The sequence below is a fragment of the Bufo gargarizans genome, chromosome 1, assembly GCF_014858855.1.
Source record: "Bufo gargarizans isolate SCDJY-AF-19 chromosome 1, ASM1485885v1, whole genome shotgun sequence".
NCBI lineage: Eukaryota > Metazoa > Chordata > Amphibia > Anura > Bufonidae > Bufo > Bufo gargarizans.
In genome coordinates, this window is record NC_058080.1 from 384790405 (window position 1) to 384806939 (window position 16535).

Below are 16535 nucleotides of genomic sequence, written 5' to 3' on the forward strand. Positions count from 1 at the left end.
ACACAGGCTTTTTTGTTTTCAATAACACACTGCTGGGCGGTAACTTCCGCCCAGCAGTGTGTTCGGTGACGTCACCGGCTCTGAGGGGTGGGCTTTAGCTCAGCCCTAGCAGTTTTACTGGCTAGGGCAGAGCTAACTCTCGCCCATCAGTGGCGGTGATGTCACCGGGGTTCCCGTCAGCCCCATGGAAAGCCCTGGTACGTCACCGGATCTCCTAAAAATGCCTTTGCATGAACTGCTCCGATGCTCATGTCAGGGGGGCTGCCGGGGTGGAAATGGGAACCCGGACAACCCCTTTAACTAGTTCAAAACTATGCCGTTTTACTCCCTTCATAACCAGACACATTTATGGCTATATATAATATAATAAATACATATTTTTAAATCAACTTATTTTCCTGTTCAGTTATTCAACTCAATTTTGAATATTTTTTTCTGTGATAAATATGATATAAAACTTATAGAACCATAAAGCCAAATTTTTTATTTTATTTTTAACTGGGCAATTTCAACTGGGAAGACGGCGCTGGGCACCAGCCGGAGATGGGTGCAGCCGGGCACACTGTATGAAGCGACGTCCCCTTGGGCACCTTAGGTAGGTGAATGACAGGTTATAAAAACCTGTTTTATGTGCTAATAGAGCCACAGGCAGATTTAACACCTTGAGGACCGAGCTCATTTTCACCTTAACCCTTTCATGACCAAGGGTCATTGATGCCCCAGTGTCCAGGTCAAAATTTACAAATCTGGCATGCGTCACTTTATGTGGTAATAGCTTTGGAACACTTATCCACGCGATTCTGAGATTGTTTTCTCGTGACACATTGTACTTCATGATAGTCATATATTTGAGTCAATATATTTCACCTTTATTTATGAAAAAATCCCAAATTTACCAAAAATTAGGAAAAATTCACAATTTTCCAAATTTCTATTTCTCTGCGTCTAAAACAGAAAGTGATACCTAATAAAATATTTATTACTTAACATTCCCCATATGTCTACTTTATGTTGGCATCATTTTGGAAATGTCATTTTATTTTTTTAGGGCGTTAGAAGACTTAGAAGTTTAGAAGCAATTCTTAAAATTTTTAAGAAAATTTCCAAAACCCACTTTTTAAGGACCAGTTCAGGTCTGAAGTCCCTTTGTGGGGCTTACATAGTGGAAACCCCCATAAATGACCCCATTGTAGAAACTACACCCCTCAAGTTACTCAAAACTGATTTTACAAACTTTGTTAACCCTTTAGGCGTTCCACAAGAATTAAAGGAAAATGGAGATCAAATTTAAAAATTTCACTTTTTTGGCAGATTTTCCATTTTATATATTTTCTTTCTTTAACACATTGAGGGTTAACAGCCAAACAAAACTCAATATTTATTACCCTGATTCTGCGGTTTACTGAAACACCCCACATGTGGTCGTAAACTGCTGTACGGGCACACGGCAGGCCGAAGAAGGAAAGGAATGCCATACGGTTTTTGGAAGGCAGATTGTGCTGGATTGGTTTTCTGAACGCCAAATGTTTTTTTATTTTTCTGCCGATCGTCTTGTGCAGGGGCTCGTTTTTTGCAGAAAGTGTTGAGGTTTTCATTGGTACCATTTTTGGGTACATAGGATTTTTTGATCATTCGTTATTACACTTTATGGGGCAAGGTGACCCAAAAATTGGCTGTTTTGGAACAGTTTTCATTTATTTATTTTTACAGAGTTCATCTGAGGCGTTAGGTCATGTGATAGTTTTATAGAGAAGATCGTTACGGACGTGGCAATACCTAATATGTATACTTTTTCTTATTTATTTAAGTTTTACACAATAATAGCATTTCTGAAACCAAAAAAATGATGTTTTAGTGTCTCTATAGTCTGAGAGCCATAGCTTTTTTATTTTTTGGGCGATTGTCTTAAATAGGGTATCATCTTTTGCGGGACGAAGTGACGGTTTGATTGGTACTATTTTGGGGGTCATAAGCCTTTTTGATCGCTTGCTGTTGCACTTTGTGATGGAAGGTGACAAAAATAGCTTTTTTGGCACTGTTTTATTTTATTTTTATGGTGTTTATCGGACAGGGTCCATCACGTGATATATTTATAGAGACGGTCGTTACGGACGCAGTGACACCTAATATGTGTATTTGCCTTTTCCTATAAAAAAATGAAAAAATAAATGTCTTTATTTACATTTTTATTTATTGATTTATTTTTACTTTTATTATTTTCACTTTTTTTTTTATCAGTTCCCTCTTGGATCTTGAAGATCCAGTGGGGCTGATAGTTGTACTATACTTTGCAATGCTCTTGCATTGCAAAGTATAATACTTCCAGACTGCCTGTAGGTGGCAGCACTGGACACCTTTGCCATGGCAACCATCGGGCGCTGCAGCCCCGATGGTGGAGAGAGGGAGCCCCCTCCCTCTGTTAACCCGATGGATGCCGCAACCGCAGCATCTATCGGGTTACAGGAGAATGTCAGCATAGAGCTGACACTCTGCTGATGGCGGCGGCTCAGGAATGGAGCCGCCGCCATCACACACACAGAATGGGGAATCGGGGGGTAGGGACAATATTGAGGGAGGCTGGGGCAGAATGGGCGGCCAGAAAATTAATGCAGGGGGCGGGGAGGGGGCGGACCGCATGCCAATCAGGGCAGGAAGGAGATGAGCGCCGGCTGGGCACAGATCAGCGAGGCACAGATCGGGGGGGGCCACAGAGGGGCACCAAAGGCTTGGAGGATCGGGGGGCATGAGGAACACTATCGGCTTTCAGGCTCTGATCTGCAGAGCGCAGATCAGAGCCTGAAACCGGCATTTTTTCACTGCCGCGATCCGATTGGTTAGTCTGCACAGACTAACCAATCGGATCGATTGCCGGCAAGGGGCCACTCCGATTGGTCCCTTGCCGGCATTACTGCACTGTATGCTGTCCGTGACAGCATACAGGGCATGGGCAGAAGCTTTAAGCCAAGCACTTTGCAGCGCTTGGATTAAAGAGCTGCCAGAACGTATATATACAGATTGCGGTCGTGAAAGGGTTAAGGACCAGGCCATTTTTTGCAAATCTGACCAGCGTCATTTTGTGGTGATAACTTTAAAATGCTTTGACTTATCCAGGCCATTCTGAGATATATTTTTTTTACTTCATTTTACCAGTGTCATGAAGAACAATATGTGCCGAAAAAAAATAAAAATATATACCAAAACTTTCCAAGTTTCAATTTCTCTACTTCTATAATACATAGTAATATCACCAAACATAGTTATTACTTTACATTCCCCATATGTCTACTTCATGTTTGTATCATTTTGGGAATTACATTTTATATTTTGGGGACGTTAGAAGGCTTAGAAGTTAGGAAGAAAATCTTGAAATTTTTCTGAAATTTTCAAAAAAACAATTTTTAGGTACCAGTTCAGGTCTGAAGTCACTTTGTGAGGCTTATATAATAGAACCACCCAAAAATGACCCCATTCTAGAAACTACACCCCTCGAGGTATTCAAAACTGATTTTACAAACTTTGTTAACCCTTTAGGTGTTGCACAAGAATTAATGGAAAATAGAGATAACAAATTTAAAAATTTCACTTTTTTGGCAGATTTTCTATTTTAATAATTTTTTTCCAGTTACAAAGCAAGGGTTAACAGCCAAACAAGACTCAATATTTATGGCTCTGATTCTGTAGTTTACAGAAACACCCCATATGTGGTCATAAACCACTGTACTGTAGGACACAGAAGGAAAGGAATGCCATACGGTTTTTGGAAGGCAGATTTTGCTAGACAGTTTTTTTGGACACCATGTCCCATTTGAAGCCCCCCTGATGCACCCCTAGAGTACAAACTCCAAAAAAGTTACCCCATTTTAGAAACCACGGGATAGGGTGGAAGTTTTGTTGGTACTAGTTTAGGGTACATATGATTTTTGGTTGCTCTATATTACACTTTTTGTGAGGCAAGGTAACAAAAAAAATAGCTTTTTTGGCACCGTTTTTTATTTTATTTACAACATTCATCTGACAGGTTAGATCATGTGGTATTTTTATAGAGCAGGTTGTCACGGACGCGGCGATACCTAATATGTATACAATTTTTTTTATTTATGTAAGTTTTACACAGCGATTTCATTTTTTAAAAAAAAAAAATCATCATGTTTTAGTGTTTCCATAGTCTAAGCCATAGTTTTTGGGCGATTATCTTGGGTAGGGTATGATTTTTGTGGGATGAGATGACCGTTTTATTGGCACTATTTTGGGGTGCATATGACTTTTTGATCGCTTGCTATTACACTTTTTGTGATGTAAGGTGACAAAAATACTGCTAAATAAACAATTTTTTTTACGGTGTTCATCTAAGGGGTTAGGTCATGTGATATTACAGAGCTGGTCGATACGGACGCGGCGATACCTAATATGTATATTTTTTTATTTATGTAAGTTTTACACAATAATATTTATTATTTATTTCAATTTCATAAAGACATGTACATTTGTACCCAAAAGACATCAATTCAACAATAGAAAAGTCCGTATTAACAATAATTACAGTTTCAGGTTTATCAGAACAGCAAAATTTTCTGTGCTTAAAAAGCAATTTTCTAATTTTCAATTACCCACCACACTTAGGGAGAAGGAGGGTGACTAAACAAAAAAATAAAATAGAAAAACCTATCCAGCCCTAAAGTAACCATTCTTTCCATACTTCGACAGCATATTTTGATTTTTTTTTGCTATGGCCCACCATGACCTGTTCTTCTTTAATCAAATTGTCTACTGCTTTTCTCCACTGTCCTGCTGTCGGAGGGTCTACCTTTACCCATTTCTTAAGTATAAGGAGTCTAGCTTGGAATAATACTTTGCTCAAAACCAACCGTATATTTTTAATTTACCTTCAGATGTTCAGTTGCCCCTAATATACAAGCTACTGGATCTTCGGATAGTTGGACCTTCAAAAATAGAAATAGTCTCTGCTATTTCTGTCCAATATCTGAACAATCTGGGACATCTCCAGAAACAATGAATTAAATCAGCATTCTTTCCCCTACATTTTGGGCACTTGTCCGAGGCTCTCACAACCATGGGGGACCGATGTAACCTATGAACTATAAAAAACTAAAATCTTATGTGTACCCCTATCCGAGACCCTAGCATAACTTCTAAGAGCATGGTTTCATTTCTCTTCCGTAAAAAATTGTAGTTCGTTTTCCCATTTTTTCCTGGCAAGCATTGTAATCCGTTTTTTCTTTCCCTCCATCATAATCCTGCATCTTTTTGCAGTTGTTCCTCCTCTTTCACCCCCATCAGTAAATTTATACAATCTGATTTTCCCCTTCTATATTTATCATCCTGCTCCACTGTCCGCAATGCATTCCTAAGCTGAAGAGAGAGATTATTTATATCTATCCTTTTGGGGGATCCCAAACTCCCTAGCCAATGTATTAAAGTCTTTCAGTTTATCCTGTTCAAATATCTGGCCTAGATTTTTCATCCCTTTTTTTTCCCAGTCTATATAAATCCTAACTGTTTGCAGTTCCATTAAATTGAAATGTTTCCAAATAGGTGTAAAATGCAAAAACCCTTTAATCGCTAATATTTTTTTAATTTCCACCCATATATAGTCCAATGAATTTAATATTCTATTTCCTGTATTATTTTTCCCCAGTGTACCCGATTCCACCACCTCTAAGTGATTCCATTCCTCTTTCCACCCCAATCTATTTACTTCCTGCCTACCCACTAAACCACTTAAGCTACCTTTTATATGACCATATTGTGTTATTAAATTAAAAAAAAAAACAATTCGGGACAGCTAATCCACCCTCTCTCACTGGGAGCTGGAGCACCTCTTTCTTTATCCTAGGAATAGCACCCTTCCAAATAAAATCCCCCATTAGGCTAATAGCTTAAAAATATTCAGCGGTAGCCTCAATGGGGCATTTTGCAGGACGTAGAGTATCTTTGGGAGAAAAGGAGATTTTTGTATAACTTACCAGTAAAATCTCTTTCTCGCTCTTCATTGGGGGACACAGAGACCTTGGGTATAGCCATGTCCTCTAGGAGGCGTTGACACTAGATAAAGCTGTTAGCTCCTCCCCTGGTAGCTATACCCCCTCCAGCCTGGAGAGAGAGCTTCAGTTTGTGAGAAGCAGTAGGAGAAGCAAGCTAAGAAAAAACACAGAACACCAACCATGGCAAGGACCCAACAGGCTCAAACCATCAACTGCCACAACTGTGACCAAACAACAATACTGGGTGGGTGCTGTGTCCCCCAATGAAGAGCGAGAAAGAGATTTTACTGGTAAGTTATACAAAAATCTCCTTTTCTCGCCCATATTCATTGGGGGACACAGAGACCTTGGGACGTCCAAGAGCAGTCCACAAGGGAGGGGAAAGAAACACAGACCCATGGAGCCATCGCCCCTGCAGGCAACAGAAAACTGCCGCCTGCAAGACCAAGCTTCCAGAAGCGGTGCCCGCCGATGCATAAGTATGCACTTGGCAAATATTTGAATGAGCGGAGGAGGGCAGTAGCCGCCCTGCACAACTGCGGCTGAACCTTGAACCATCCGAGCCCAAGAGCGCTAACCCCTCTGGTGAAGGAGCCGCAACACTGAAGGGTGGAACCCTGCCCCGGGGACAGAAGTTCAAACAAATGCAGACGTGCAATTGACACCCTGGAGGCCGCCAATGTTATGCGAGGACCCTCCGGAAAGACAAAACCAAGGCGAGCACGTACGCCGGAAGGAACTGGAGGCTGACAAACAGTCAGAGCCCTGACAACGGCCAAACGACCCAACACCTGTTCCTTAGGGTGTGAAGGGAAGGTACGCAGTGATAGAAAGCCAGATTCTTCATTGAGATGAAAATCAGAGATCACCGTCGGGAGAAAGGAAGAACGGCCCCAGGGAAGCTCCTACCCCTGGCAAAACCAGGACAGGTTCAAGGGGAGAATTCCGGAGTGCTAAAAAGACCAAGGTCTGATCCCAAGGCGGTAAAAGGAGGACGGCATGGAGGAACCGTACGGCTATTTCCAGTAGGAAGGAATTGAGGACCCTGGGTGGGTCAGAGGACGCTGGAAGGCCACACAGTGCCGAACCTACCCAGCTAAGAACCAAAGCCCAAGCAAAAAACCCCGGATCCACCCCTGCTAAGGGGAGGCGCTCCACGGAAACGGAAGTGGTCCACCAATGTCCCCCCGAGCGACCAGGTGTGACGGGAGACTGAGAAGCTGCCTGAATGAGGCATGCCCAACCGCAAGCCAGGAATCAACACATTGGATAGTCAAAGGTAGTGATGATATGAGAATCATTGACGGAAGAACTCCGTTAGCGACCGCGTATCGACGGTGTAGCAAAACCGCTTGACGGAAGCAAACAACCAAACCAAGATTAGAGAAAAACTTCTGCCTTAAGGAGGAAGAAGAGAAGGGGTGTCCCGTTCCAGGAACAAAACTCCATCAACAGACGCGACAGCACCCCCGCACATCCTGGCGTGGGGAGTCTCATAGTCTAGTCACGGAATGCGTAGCGAAAAGGCATGACTACATCGGACAGACATGCCGACACCAGTCAAGTATCGAGAGGTAGTGGTACACACCGGTAGTGCGCCAGGACCAACGGTAGGAGTCACCTGTAGAAGGAGGAATACAGGAACGCCACAGGCCAACAGTCGGTCCGGAACGAGACCGAAAGGAAAAGAAAAAACCACAGAACCAAAAACCCTGCATCACATAGATGAGGGGGAGTAGCAACAGAGGAACCACCAAGGTTTGCGGAATGGCCGTGAACCCCGAGCCAAAGAAGGAAGAACGGAAAGAGAAGGGGGAAGGACGAAGTCCGTTCCCCATCCGAGACTAGCAGTATACAGAAGTAGCCACCGGATGAAAGCAGGGATGCCATACCCCGCCAAAGGAGGAGCCTATGCAGCGTACGCCACCGAATACGGAGACAGAAGAATCCGTCAACTGACGAAGGAGCCGTACAGGAGGAGCCAGATTACGCAATGGCTACTACAGGACCCCCATACCGTAGAGGAATCTGGTAGAAGCCACGGTACCATACCGCCCCAGGGAAGGAGAGCTAACTTTAAACGCTCCACCCGGGAAGGGCGCTGAACAGGAACAACTGCCCAGCAAGCGTCAGAGTAGAACCCCTACCTGATAGAATGCCCCACTGTAGCGACTGCGAACGCTAGTACCTGCACAGGCTGAATAGGCTGCAAAGCTAAACCAGAGTGCCAACCCAAACACTTCCCACATCAGGAATGGTGGAAGAGAGTAAGGAGTCAGTGTAACACTTGGCCCGTTGGCACGCAAACCAGATATGTGCAATGGTGTACGCACCACTACTGATGCGGACAACACCGTTCCCGATTGGGACAATGGAAACCCATAGAGATGGGAGCCCCTAGGACACAAGTGGGTTTGGGCAGGAGTTATAATCCTGCCCGTGACGCCTGCTCCCGAAAGAGTAAATTAAAGGATACTGCAGCCAGTGGAGACGGACTGCGCCCAGTCTGTCGCCGGAGGTGCCCGGAGAGAAGATACATTAACCCTCTAAGAGCCGGAAACAGTCGGCCTAGAGGGCAAGTGAAAGGGGGACCGCGTGTCGCATGGCGCCCGCCGGATTAACCCCTTCTCTCTTTTAGGGGTCTTGTCATAGTTGATTAAAGCCCCCTGGCCGTTAACCATAGGGCGACCCAGACTGTCAAAGATGGAGGGAGGGGGAAGAGGTCTTCATACTCACCTAGTCCCATGTACTCACCTCTCTCATCCTCTTCTCTTCACCCTCCCGAAGTGGACCCTCAAGGTCACCTTATCCAGCAGGGTCACCTCCTCAGCAGCTGGCACCGGAGTGGCAGGCGTCTGGTATGGCGGGAGGGTCTTCTCTTTGGCGGACCTAGGTGACCCCTTGGCTGGCGGGATGCAGGGGAGCGAGGCTGCCCTGGTCCACTTTGTCTTCTGTGGGGGAGGCAGCAGTGCGGAATCGGCACTGGCGCAACTCGACCCCGGGAGAACAGGGAGGCGAGGCAACCACTGTTGTCCCATCTGAAAAGGAAGGAAAAAAATAAAATCTTCAGGAGATCCCTGCAGAGCAGGGAGGTCTTGCCTCCTATTGACACTAGAGAAAACTGAAGCTCTCTCTCCAGGCTGGAGGGGGTATAGCTACCAGGGGAGGAGCTAACAGCTTTATCTAGTGTCAACGCCTCCTAGAGGACATAGCTATACCCAAGGTCTCTGAGTCCCCCAATGAATATGGGCGAGAAAAAACATTAACTCACCTTAGTCCACTTGATCGCGAAGCCCGGCATCTCCTTGTGTCTCCTCTGCTAATGAACAGGAACTGGGGTGAGTTGCTCCATTAAATATCGGTTAAGGACCTTCGATGACGTCACTCCGGTCATCACATGGTCTTTTACCATGGTGAATCACCATGGTAAAAGATCATGTGACGTACCATGTGATGACCGGAGTGACGTCATCGAAGGTCCTTAACCTGTATTTAATGGAGCAGCTCATCCCAGGTCCTGTTCAGCCGCTCAGCGCAGAGGAGACACAAGGAGATGCCAGCTTCGCGATCAAGTGGACTAAGGCGAGTTAAATTATTTTTTTATTTTTTTTAACCCCTCTAGCGCTGGTTTACTATGCATTCTGTATTCAGAATGCCATTATTTTCCCTTATAACCATGTTATAAGGGAAAATAATAATGATCGGGTCTCCATCCCGATAGTCTCCTAGCAAACGTGCGTGCAAATCGCACGGCATCAGTACTTGCTTGCGGATGCCATCCGATTTTCACACACCCCATTCATTTCTATGGGGCCTGCGTCACGTCGAAATCGGACGATATAGAGCATGCTGCGATTTCAACTGAACGCACAAGTGATGCGTTAAAAACAACTCATGTGCACAGCCCCATAGAAATGAATGGGTCAGGATTTAGTGCGGGTGCCATACGTTCGCCGCACAGATCGCACCCGCACGGAAAACTCGCCCGTGTGAAAGGGGCCTAAGTCTCCCTGTGTTTGTGCATCTCCTAATAACATATGTGATTTCCCCCAATTAATGTTTAAGGGCTCTTTCACACCTGCGTTCTTTTCTTCCGGCATAGAGTTCCGTCGTCGGGGCTCTATGCCAGAAGAATCCTGATCAGTTTTATCCTAATGCATTCTGAATGGAGTGAAATCCGTTCAGGATGCATCAGGATGTCTTCAGTTCCGGAACGGAACGTTTTTTGGCCGGAGAAAATACCGCAGCATGCTGCGCTTTTTGCTCCGGCCAAAAACCTGAAGACTTGCCGCAAGGCCAGATCCGGAATTAATGCCCATTGAAAGGCATTGATCCGGATCTGGCCTTAAGCTAAACGTCGTTTCGGCGCATTCCCGGATCCGACGTTTAGCTTTTTTCTTAATGGTTACCATGGCTGCCTGGACGCTAAAGTCCTGGCAGCCATGGTAAAGTGTAGCGGGGAGCAGCATACTTACCGTCCGTGCGGCTCCCGGGGCGCTCCAGAGTGATGTCAGGGCGCCCCAAGCGCATGGATCACGTGATCACATGGCACGTCATCCATGCGCATGGGGCGCTCTGACGTCATTCTGGAGTGCCCCGGGAGCCACGGACTAAGTATACCGCTCCCCCTATGGCAACCAGGACTTTAATAGCGTCCTGGCTGCCATAGTAACACAAAGCATTTTGAAGACGGATCAGTCTTCAAATGCTTTCAGTACACCCGGCCTGTAATTCTGGCAAGATAATAAATAATATCATTTTTGAAACAAAATAAAAATCATGTTATAGTGTCCCCATAGTTTTATTTTTTGGGCCATTGTCTTATGTAGGGGGCTCATTTTTTGGTTTGGGGCTGCTTTGCTGTGTCAGGACCTGGACAGATTGCCATCATCGAAGGAAAAATGTATTCAAGTTTATCAAGACATTTTGCAGGAGAACTTAAAGGGAACCTGTCACTGGGATTTTGTGTATAGAGCTGAGGACATGGGCTGCTAGATGGCCGCTAGCACATCCGCAATACCCAGTCCTCATAGCTCTGTGTGCTTTTATTGTGTAAAAAAAAAACTATTTGATACATATGCAAATTAACCCGAGATGAGTCCTATCCCTGACTCCTCTCACGTACAGGACACATCTCGAGTTAATTTGCATATGTATCAAATCGTGTTTTTTTTTACACCATTAAAGCACACAGAGCTATGGGGACAGGGTATTGCGGATGTGCTAGCGGCCATCTAGCAACCCATGTCCTCAGCTCTATACACAAAATCCCGGTGACAGGTTCCCTTTAACACGGAGCAAGACGTACTTTTCACTTGTTCCATTTTAAGGGCTCATGAGACCTAGTGATTAACCTTTATTATTTTTTGGGGCAGGGTGACCAAAAAAAAAAACAAAAAAAAAAAAAACACATTCCTTTTTGGCTTTTCTATGTTGTTCACATTCACAGTGCAGTTTAAATAACGCTATCATTATACGGGTTGAGGGAAGCTTGGTGTCATAATATACATACTCAGGATAGGTCATCAATATCAGATTGGTGGGGGGCCAACTCCCTGCTCCCCCGACGATCAGCTGTTTGAAGGCTTAGTGTCGTTTGTGCAAACGCTTCTTCCTCTTCAAAATTACCTACATGTCTTCATTTGTAGACACGACACAGTCTAATTACAAGTGAACGGGACAAGCAGATATATTCACACTGTGCCGCCTCTACAAAAGAGACAGCACACAGGTAATTTTGAAGACAAAGTAGCACTCGTCGCAGGAGCGCCACTAACCCTTCAAACAGCGGGAGTGTCGGGAGTTAGACCCAACCGATCTATTATTTATGAACTCTCCTGAGGACAGGTCATTAATATCAACATGCAGTTTAAATCCACTTACCATCCAATTCACGTAAAGTATCCGACATGGCTTGGTCCATGCTTACACGGTACCTTTTCATTTTCTCTTGCACTATGGCATCAAAGGCTTCACGGGTCATCCTTTGTCCTGACATGATTGTCAATCTGTAAGATCAATAAGCTACAGGCATCAGAATGCTTGGAATAGTTCAGGAGAAGCAGGTTAACGCATTGGATACAGAACTGTGCCTCAATCCTACCGCATCTAATGTCTACGAGGGCCAGCCTTGGGCAAGTTGGGATTTCTAAATGCCTGACCCTTCTGCTCCAGGTGCTTGGCTGCAGCTTCCTACCAATATGCAAGCCTGGCCTAGTGATGCATGCACGTTCTTATCAAGCCTGGCCTAGTGATGCATGCACGTTCTTATCAAGCCTGGCCTAGTGATGCATGCACGTTCTTAGCAAGCCTGGCCTAGTGATGCATGCACGTTCTTAGCAAGCCTGGCCTAGTGATGCATGCACGTTCTTAGCAAGCCAGGCCTAAGCAAGCGTATGTTCTTAGCAAGCCTGGCCTAGTGATGCATGCACGTTGTTAGCAAGCCAGGCCTAGCCATGCACGTATGTGCTCAGGGTGCCGTCTACAGTTATCGCATATACAACTACTATCGGACACTGAGAGCTAGGTGCCGTGACTATCACTGCCATACCTAATATCCCCGGCGCCAGCAGCTTACACACCACCCCCGATAAGGCCTGGACCCCGAGCCCTACCTATTAGCTCGCTACTCCAACACAATCCGTACAGCCACTTCCTCCCGGGCTGCCGCGCGTATTACATGCGCTGACGTGATGACGTACGACGTGCTTTAGTTCGCGTCATATTCCTTAAAAAGATTTTCAAAACCATAAAAAAGAGTTCTATTTTGCCAAAGAATGTGTATTAAAGAGATTACTAACACGTCTCCGATAAGGTTCGGTATATTTGAAGTCTTATAACGAGTCGCTCTTTTCGGGCTCCTCGATGACGTCACTTCCGCCCAATGGTTGCTATTATGCCTGGACCCTGGAGACTGCGCAAGGAGCTCCTGTCTCGTGCAGCGTGCTTGTATTTGCGGTAATTCTATATATCAAGCGCCGGTGCTGCTGGGAAATAAAATGATGATAAAATATGCATATATTGACTGCCTCACGTACTCAGGTTAGCCGGGTAGCCACATGAATGACCCTAGATCTGCTACTGACAGTATCATTCATTCTGTCATTCATTCATCCACATGCAGGATCTCAGGACTGGTTATATACCAGGTTTTTATATATATATATATATATATATATATATCAGGTGTGTAGCTATAGGGGAAGCGGCTGCTTAGGGGCCCATCCAGGAGGAGGAGGTCTAAAGGATTTGGTCAGGGACCCCTCAACAGTATTACACAATAATATTATATACAGTGAAGGTAACGAAAGGAACAGCTGCCTGATCTGAGAGAGCGATCTCTACTAGCCACAGGAATGGGGGCGGCATAAAGGAAGGGGTTGTGAAAAAATTACTGGGGGAGGGGGGCCCCATTCAAAAATTTGCTGTGGGGCCCAGTCATTTCTAGCTACGCCACTTTATAAATGCGGCTAGTTAGTTCAGTATGTGTTCTATGTGGTTTTCTCTATTCTTTATAGAATCCAGCATCAGATTGTAAACGGCCATGGAGTCTGTGACTAAGTGGAAGCACCACCATCAGTGTCACCCAGGCATGAAAGTGTGTCTTTCCTGCGCATGCGCTTTAGGCTGGGTCTACATGGCAACATTTCTCAGAAAACCAAAAGCGTTTGAGCAACTTGCTCTCATGCACCCATGTTAGAGCTGTGATTTGGTCGTAAAAAACACAGCCAAGTCAGACATAAATCTCAGGGGAGTCACGCTCGACTTACATTGTGGATTGTGATGGCAAAGTCACGTGCGACTTGCAATATTTTGCAACGGTTGCAGCGCATAGTGCGTTGCATCAAGACCCTATTGACAATCATTAGATCTTCGTGTCATGCGACATTTGTGTAGCCCCGGCCTTATTAACCCCTTCCCAACATCTGCCATGCATGTCAGATTTTTGAAAGATGGTGCCAGGCAGCTCAGATGAGAGACTTTTAATGCCAGAGATGGCGTGGTCAACTACGACCATGGCATCTAAGCGGCTATCTACTGGCAGAGGGGCGCTCTCTGTGACCAAAGCCTTGTGACTTCCTTGCGTCATTGAGGCTCTAAACAGTTGGCACACGAACTAGAGTGCTGCCTCTCATTGAAAACAATTGAAGGCAGACAGCACGTGGCCGCTGCGGCCCTGATAGACACTAGCAGGTTCCACAACAGTCTGTTTTGTATAGCCACGTTTTCCATTGTGCGTAGTAGGGCTGCACGATAAATCAAAAAAATAATCGAATCGCGATAATCGCCAAATGCGATATGGCGATTTGGCCGACCCGAAAATGCCGCGATTATATATAAAAGGGACCCCGCGCACATAACTGCCTTTTGCATGTAAAGTGTTTTACTAGTGTGTGTGGGTGAAACAATCTCTCTCCTAACAGGTCCGGCCTCTGTACTCACTATAAATGCATTGCACTGCAGCGAGCTGGCCAGCCGGCGCGTGACTGACGTCACTTAGTAACGCCTCTGCTTCCTGAAGTGGGAGGAGCGTTACTAAGTGACGTCAGTCATGCGCCGGCCAGCTCGCTGCAGTGCATTGCATTCATAGTGAGTACAGAGGCCGGATCCTGTTAGGAGAGAGATTGTTTCACCCACACACACTAGTAAAACACTTTACATGCAAAAGGCAGTTATGTGCCCAGTTTAGGACACATGAGGGGGACCAGCATAAGATGCTATATGTCTTAAGCTGGCCCCCCTCATGGCCCTATGTGTCCTCCACTCATCCCCCATAACAGCGCCCTTCACAGATCCCCCATATAACAGCGCCCTCCACAGATCCCCCACAACACAGCACCCTCCACAGATCCCCCACAACACAGCACCCTCCACAGATCCCCCACAACACAGCGCCCTCCACAGATCCCCACATAACAGCGCCCTTCACAGATCCCCCATATAACAGCGCCCTCCACAGATCCCCCACAACACAGCACCCTCCACAGATCCCCCACAACACAGCGTCCTCCACAGATCCCCCATATAACAGCACCCTCCACAGATCCCCCATATAACAGCACCCTCCACAACACAGCGTCATCCACAGATCCCCCACAACACAGCGTCCTCCACAGATCCCCATAACTATGTCATACCCAGCCGCGTCAGCGGCTCATATGGGAAAATCCAAGCAAATAGACCTCTAGCACAATTCCTTTAAAATATCGCATCGCATATCGTTATCGCAATTTTTAGGGCCCTAATCGCAATCGCACAAAATTCCCATATCGTGCAGCCCTAGTGCGTAGGGACCCGTTTGTCAGGCAGCTTTTGAAAAGCAGTGACTCTGATGTTGGACTCATCTTGAATAACATTGTATTTTCCATCTTTCAGATAAAAGGGTGACGAGAATAATACACATTCCGAAAATGGCGTGCAAATGGATATCACAGGAGACCTTTGATGCTGTCGTACTAGAAAATATTGCAGAGTTTGATATGGAACCGGAAGAAGCTTTAACTGAAGCCATTCAACAGTTTGAATCGCAGGGTAGGGATCTACCATAAAGCTCCTAAAAAGGTTTTAGTAACAAATGAAAAAAAGTTAAAGGGGTTATCCAACCTTCGGGAAAAATAAAAATTGTAGCGAATGTTCTAAAAAGAAAAAAAAAAATCTAATTCCATGCCAGTCCAGCACAGAGGCTTAGAAGCTTCTGCACAACCCCCCTAGCTTTGTGTACAGGCAGCTAGCACATGACTGCTGAAGCCAGTCGGTGGCCTCTGGTCATGTGCCATACTGCTGGCATGATAGCTCCCATGACTGATGGGTGATGACCGTGGTATGGCACACTAAGGCCACTGATTGGCTGCAGGGGGTCACGTGCTGGCTGCTTTTAAACAAAGTAGGGTAAGGTGGGTTATCTGCTGCGGTTTAATTTTTTTTCCCACAGGTCAGATAACCCTTTTAGGCTACTTTCACACTAGCGTTCGGCTGTCCGCTCGTGAGCTCCGTTTGAAGGGGCTCACGAGCGGACCCGAACGCCTCCGTCCAGCCCTGATGCAGTCTGAATGGATGCGGATCCGCTCAGACTGCATCAGTCTGGCGGCGTTCAGCCTCCGCTCCGCTCAGTGAGCGGACACCTGAACGCTGCTTGCAGCGTTCGGGTGTCCGCCTGGCCGTGCAGAGGCAAGCAGATCCGTACAGACTTACAATGTAAGTCAATGGGGACGGATCCGTTTGAAGCTGCCACAATATGGCTCAATCTTCAAACGGATCCGTCCCCCATTGACTTTCAATGTAAAAGTCTGGACGGATCCGCTCAGGCTAATTTCACACTTAGCTTTTTTTTGCCAATTTAATGCAGACGGATCCGTTCTGAACGGAGCCTCCGTCTGCATTATTATGATCGGATCCGTTCAGAACGGATCCGATCGAACGCTAGTGTGAAAGTAGCCTTAAAGAGGACCGCTGTCACCTCTCCTGACATGCCTAATAGCTTCAAACATTCTCTGTGTAATAACAATTCTAAAACATCTATTCTTATGGCTCTAT

The 16535-nt window shown here is 45.7% G+C and overlaps 2 protein-coding genes across 4 annotated transcripts in view; one reads left to right on the forward strand and one right to left on the reverse strand.

Annotated features, from left to right (window-relative positions):
- The window catches only part of SUGP2 (SURP and G-patch domain containing 2), a 28004-nt gene extending 15310 nt beyond the window's left edge, over positions 1-12694 (reverse strand). The window contains exons 1-2 of one of the 2 annotated variants that reach the window (XM_044270527.1): positions 12617-12694; positions 11886-12010 (exon numbers count right to left, since the gene is read on the reverse strand). In XM_044270527.1, the coding sequence (XP_044126462.1) occupies positions 11886-12000 (115 nt within the window). In that variant the 5' untranslated portion in view covers positions 12001-12010; positions 12617-12694. Of the gene's footprint in view, positions 1-11885; positions 12011-12552 lie in introns of both variants that reach the window. The other variant, XM_044270536.1, reaches the window with a different exon arrangement.
- A 192-nt stretch (positions 12695-12886) lies between these two features.
- Positions 12887-16535, forward strand: part of ARMC6 (armadillo repeat containing 6) — a 32266-nt gene continuing 28617 nt past the window's right edge. The window contains exons 1-2 of one of the 2 annotated variants that reach the window (XM_044270557.1): positions 12887-12959; positions 15378-15533. In XM_044270557.1, the coding sequence (XP_044126492.1) occupies positions 15413-15533 (121 nt within the window). In that variant the 5' untranslated portion in view covers positions 12887-12959; positions 15378-15412. Of the gene's footprint in view, positions 13044-15377; positions 15534-16535 lie in introns of both variants that reach the window. The other variant, XM_044270549.1, reaches the window with a different exon arrangement.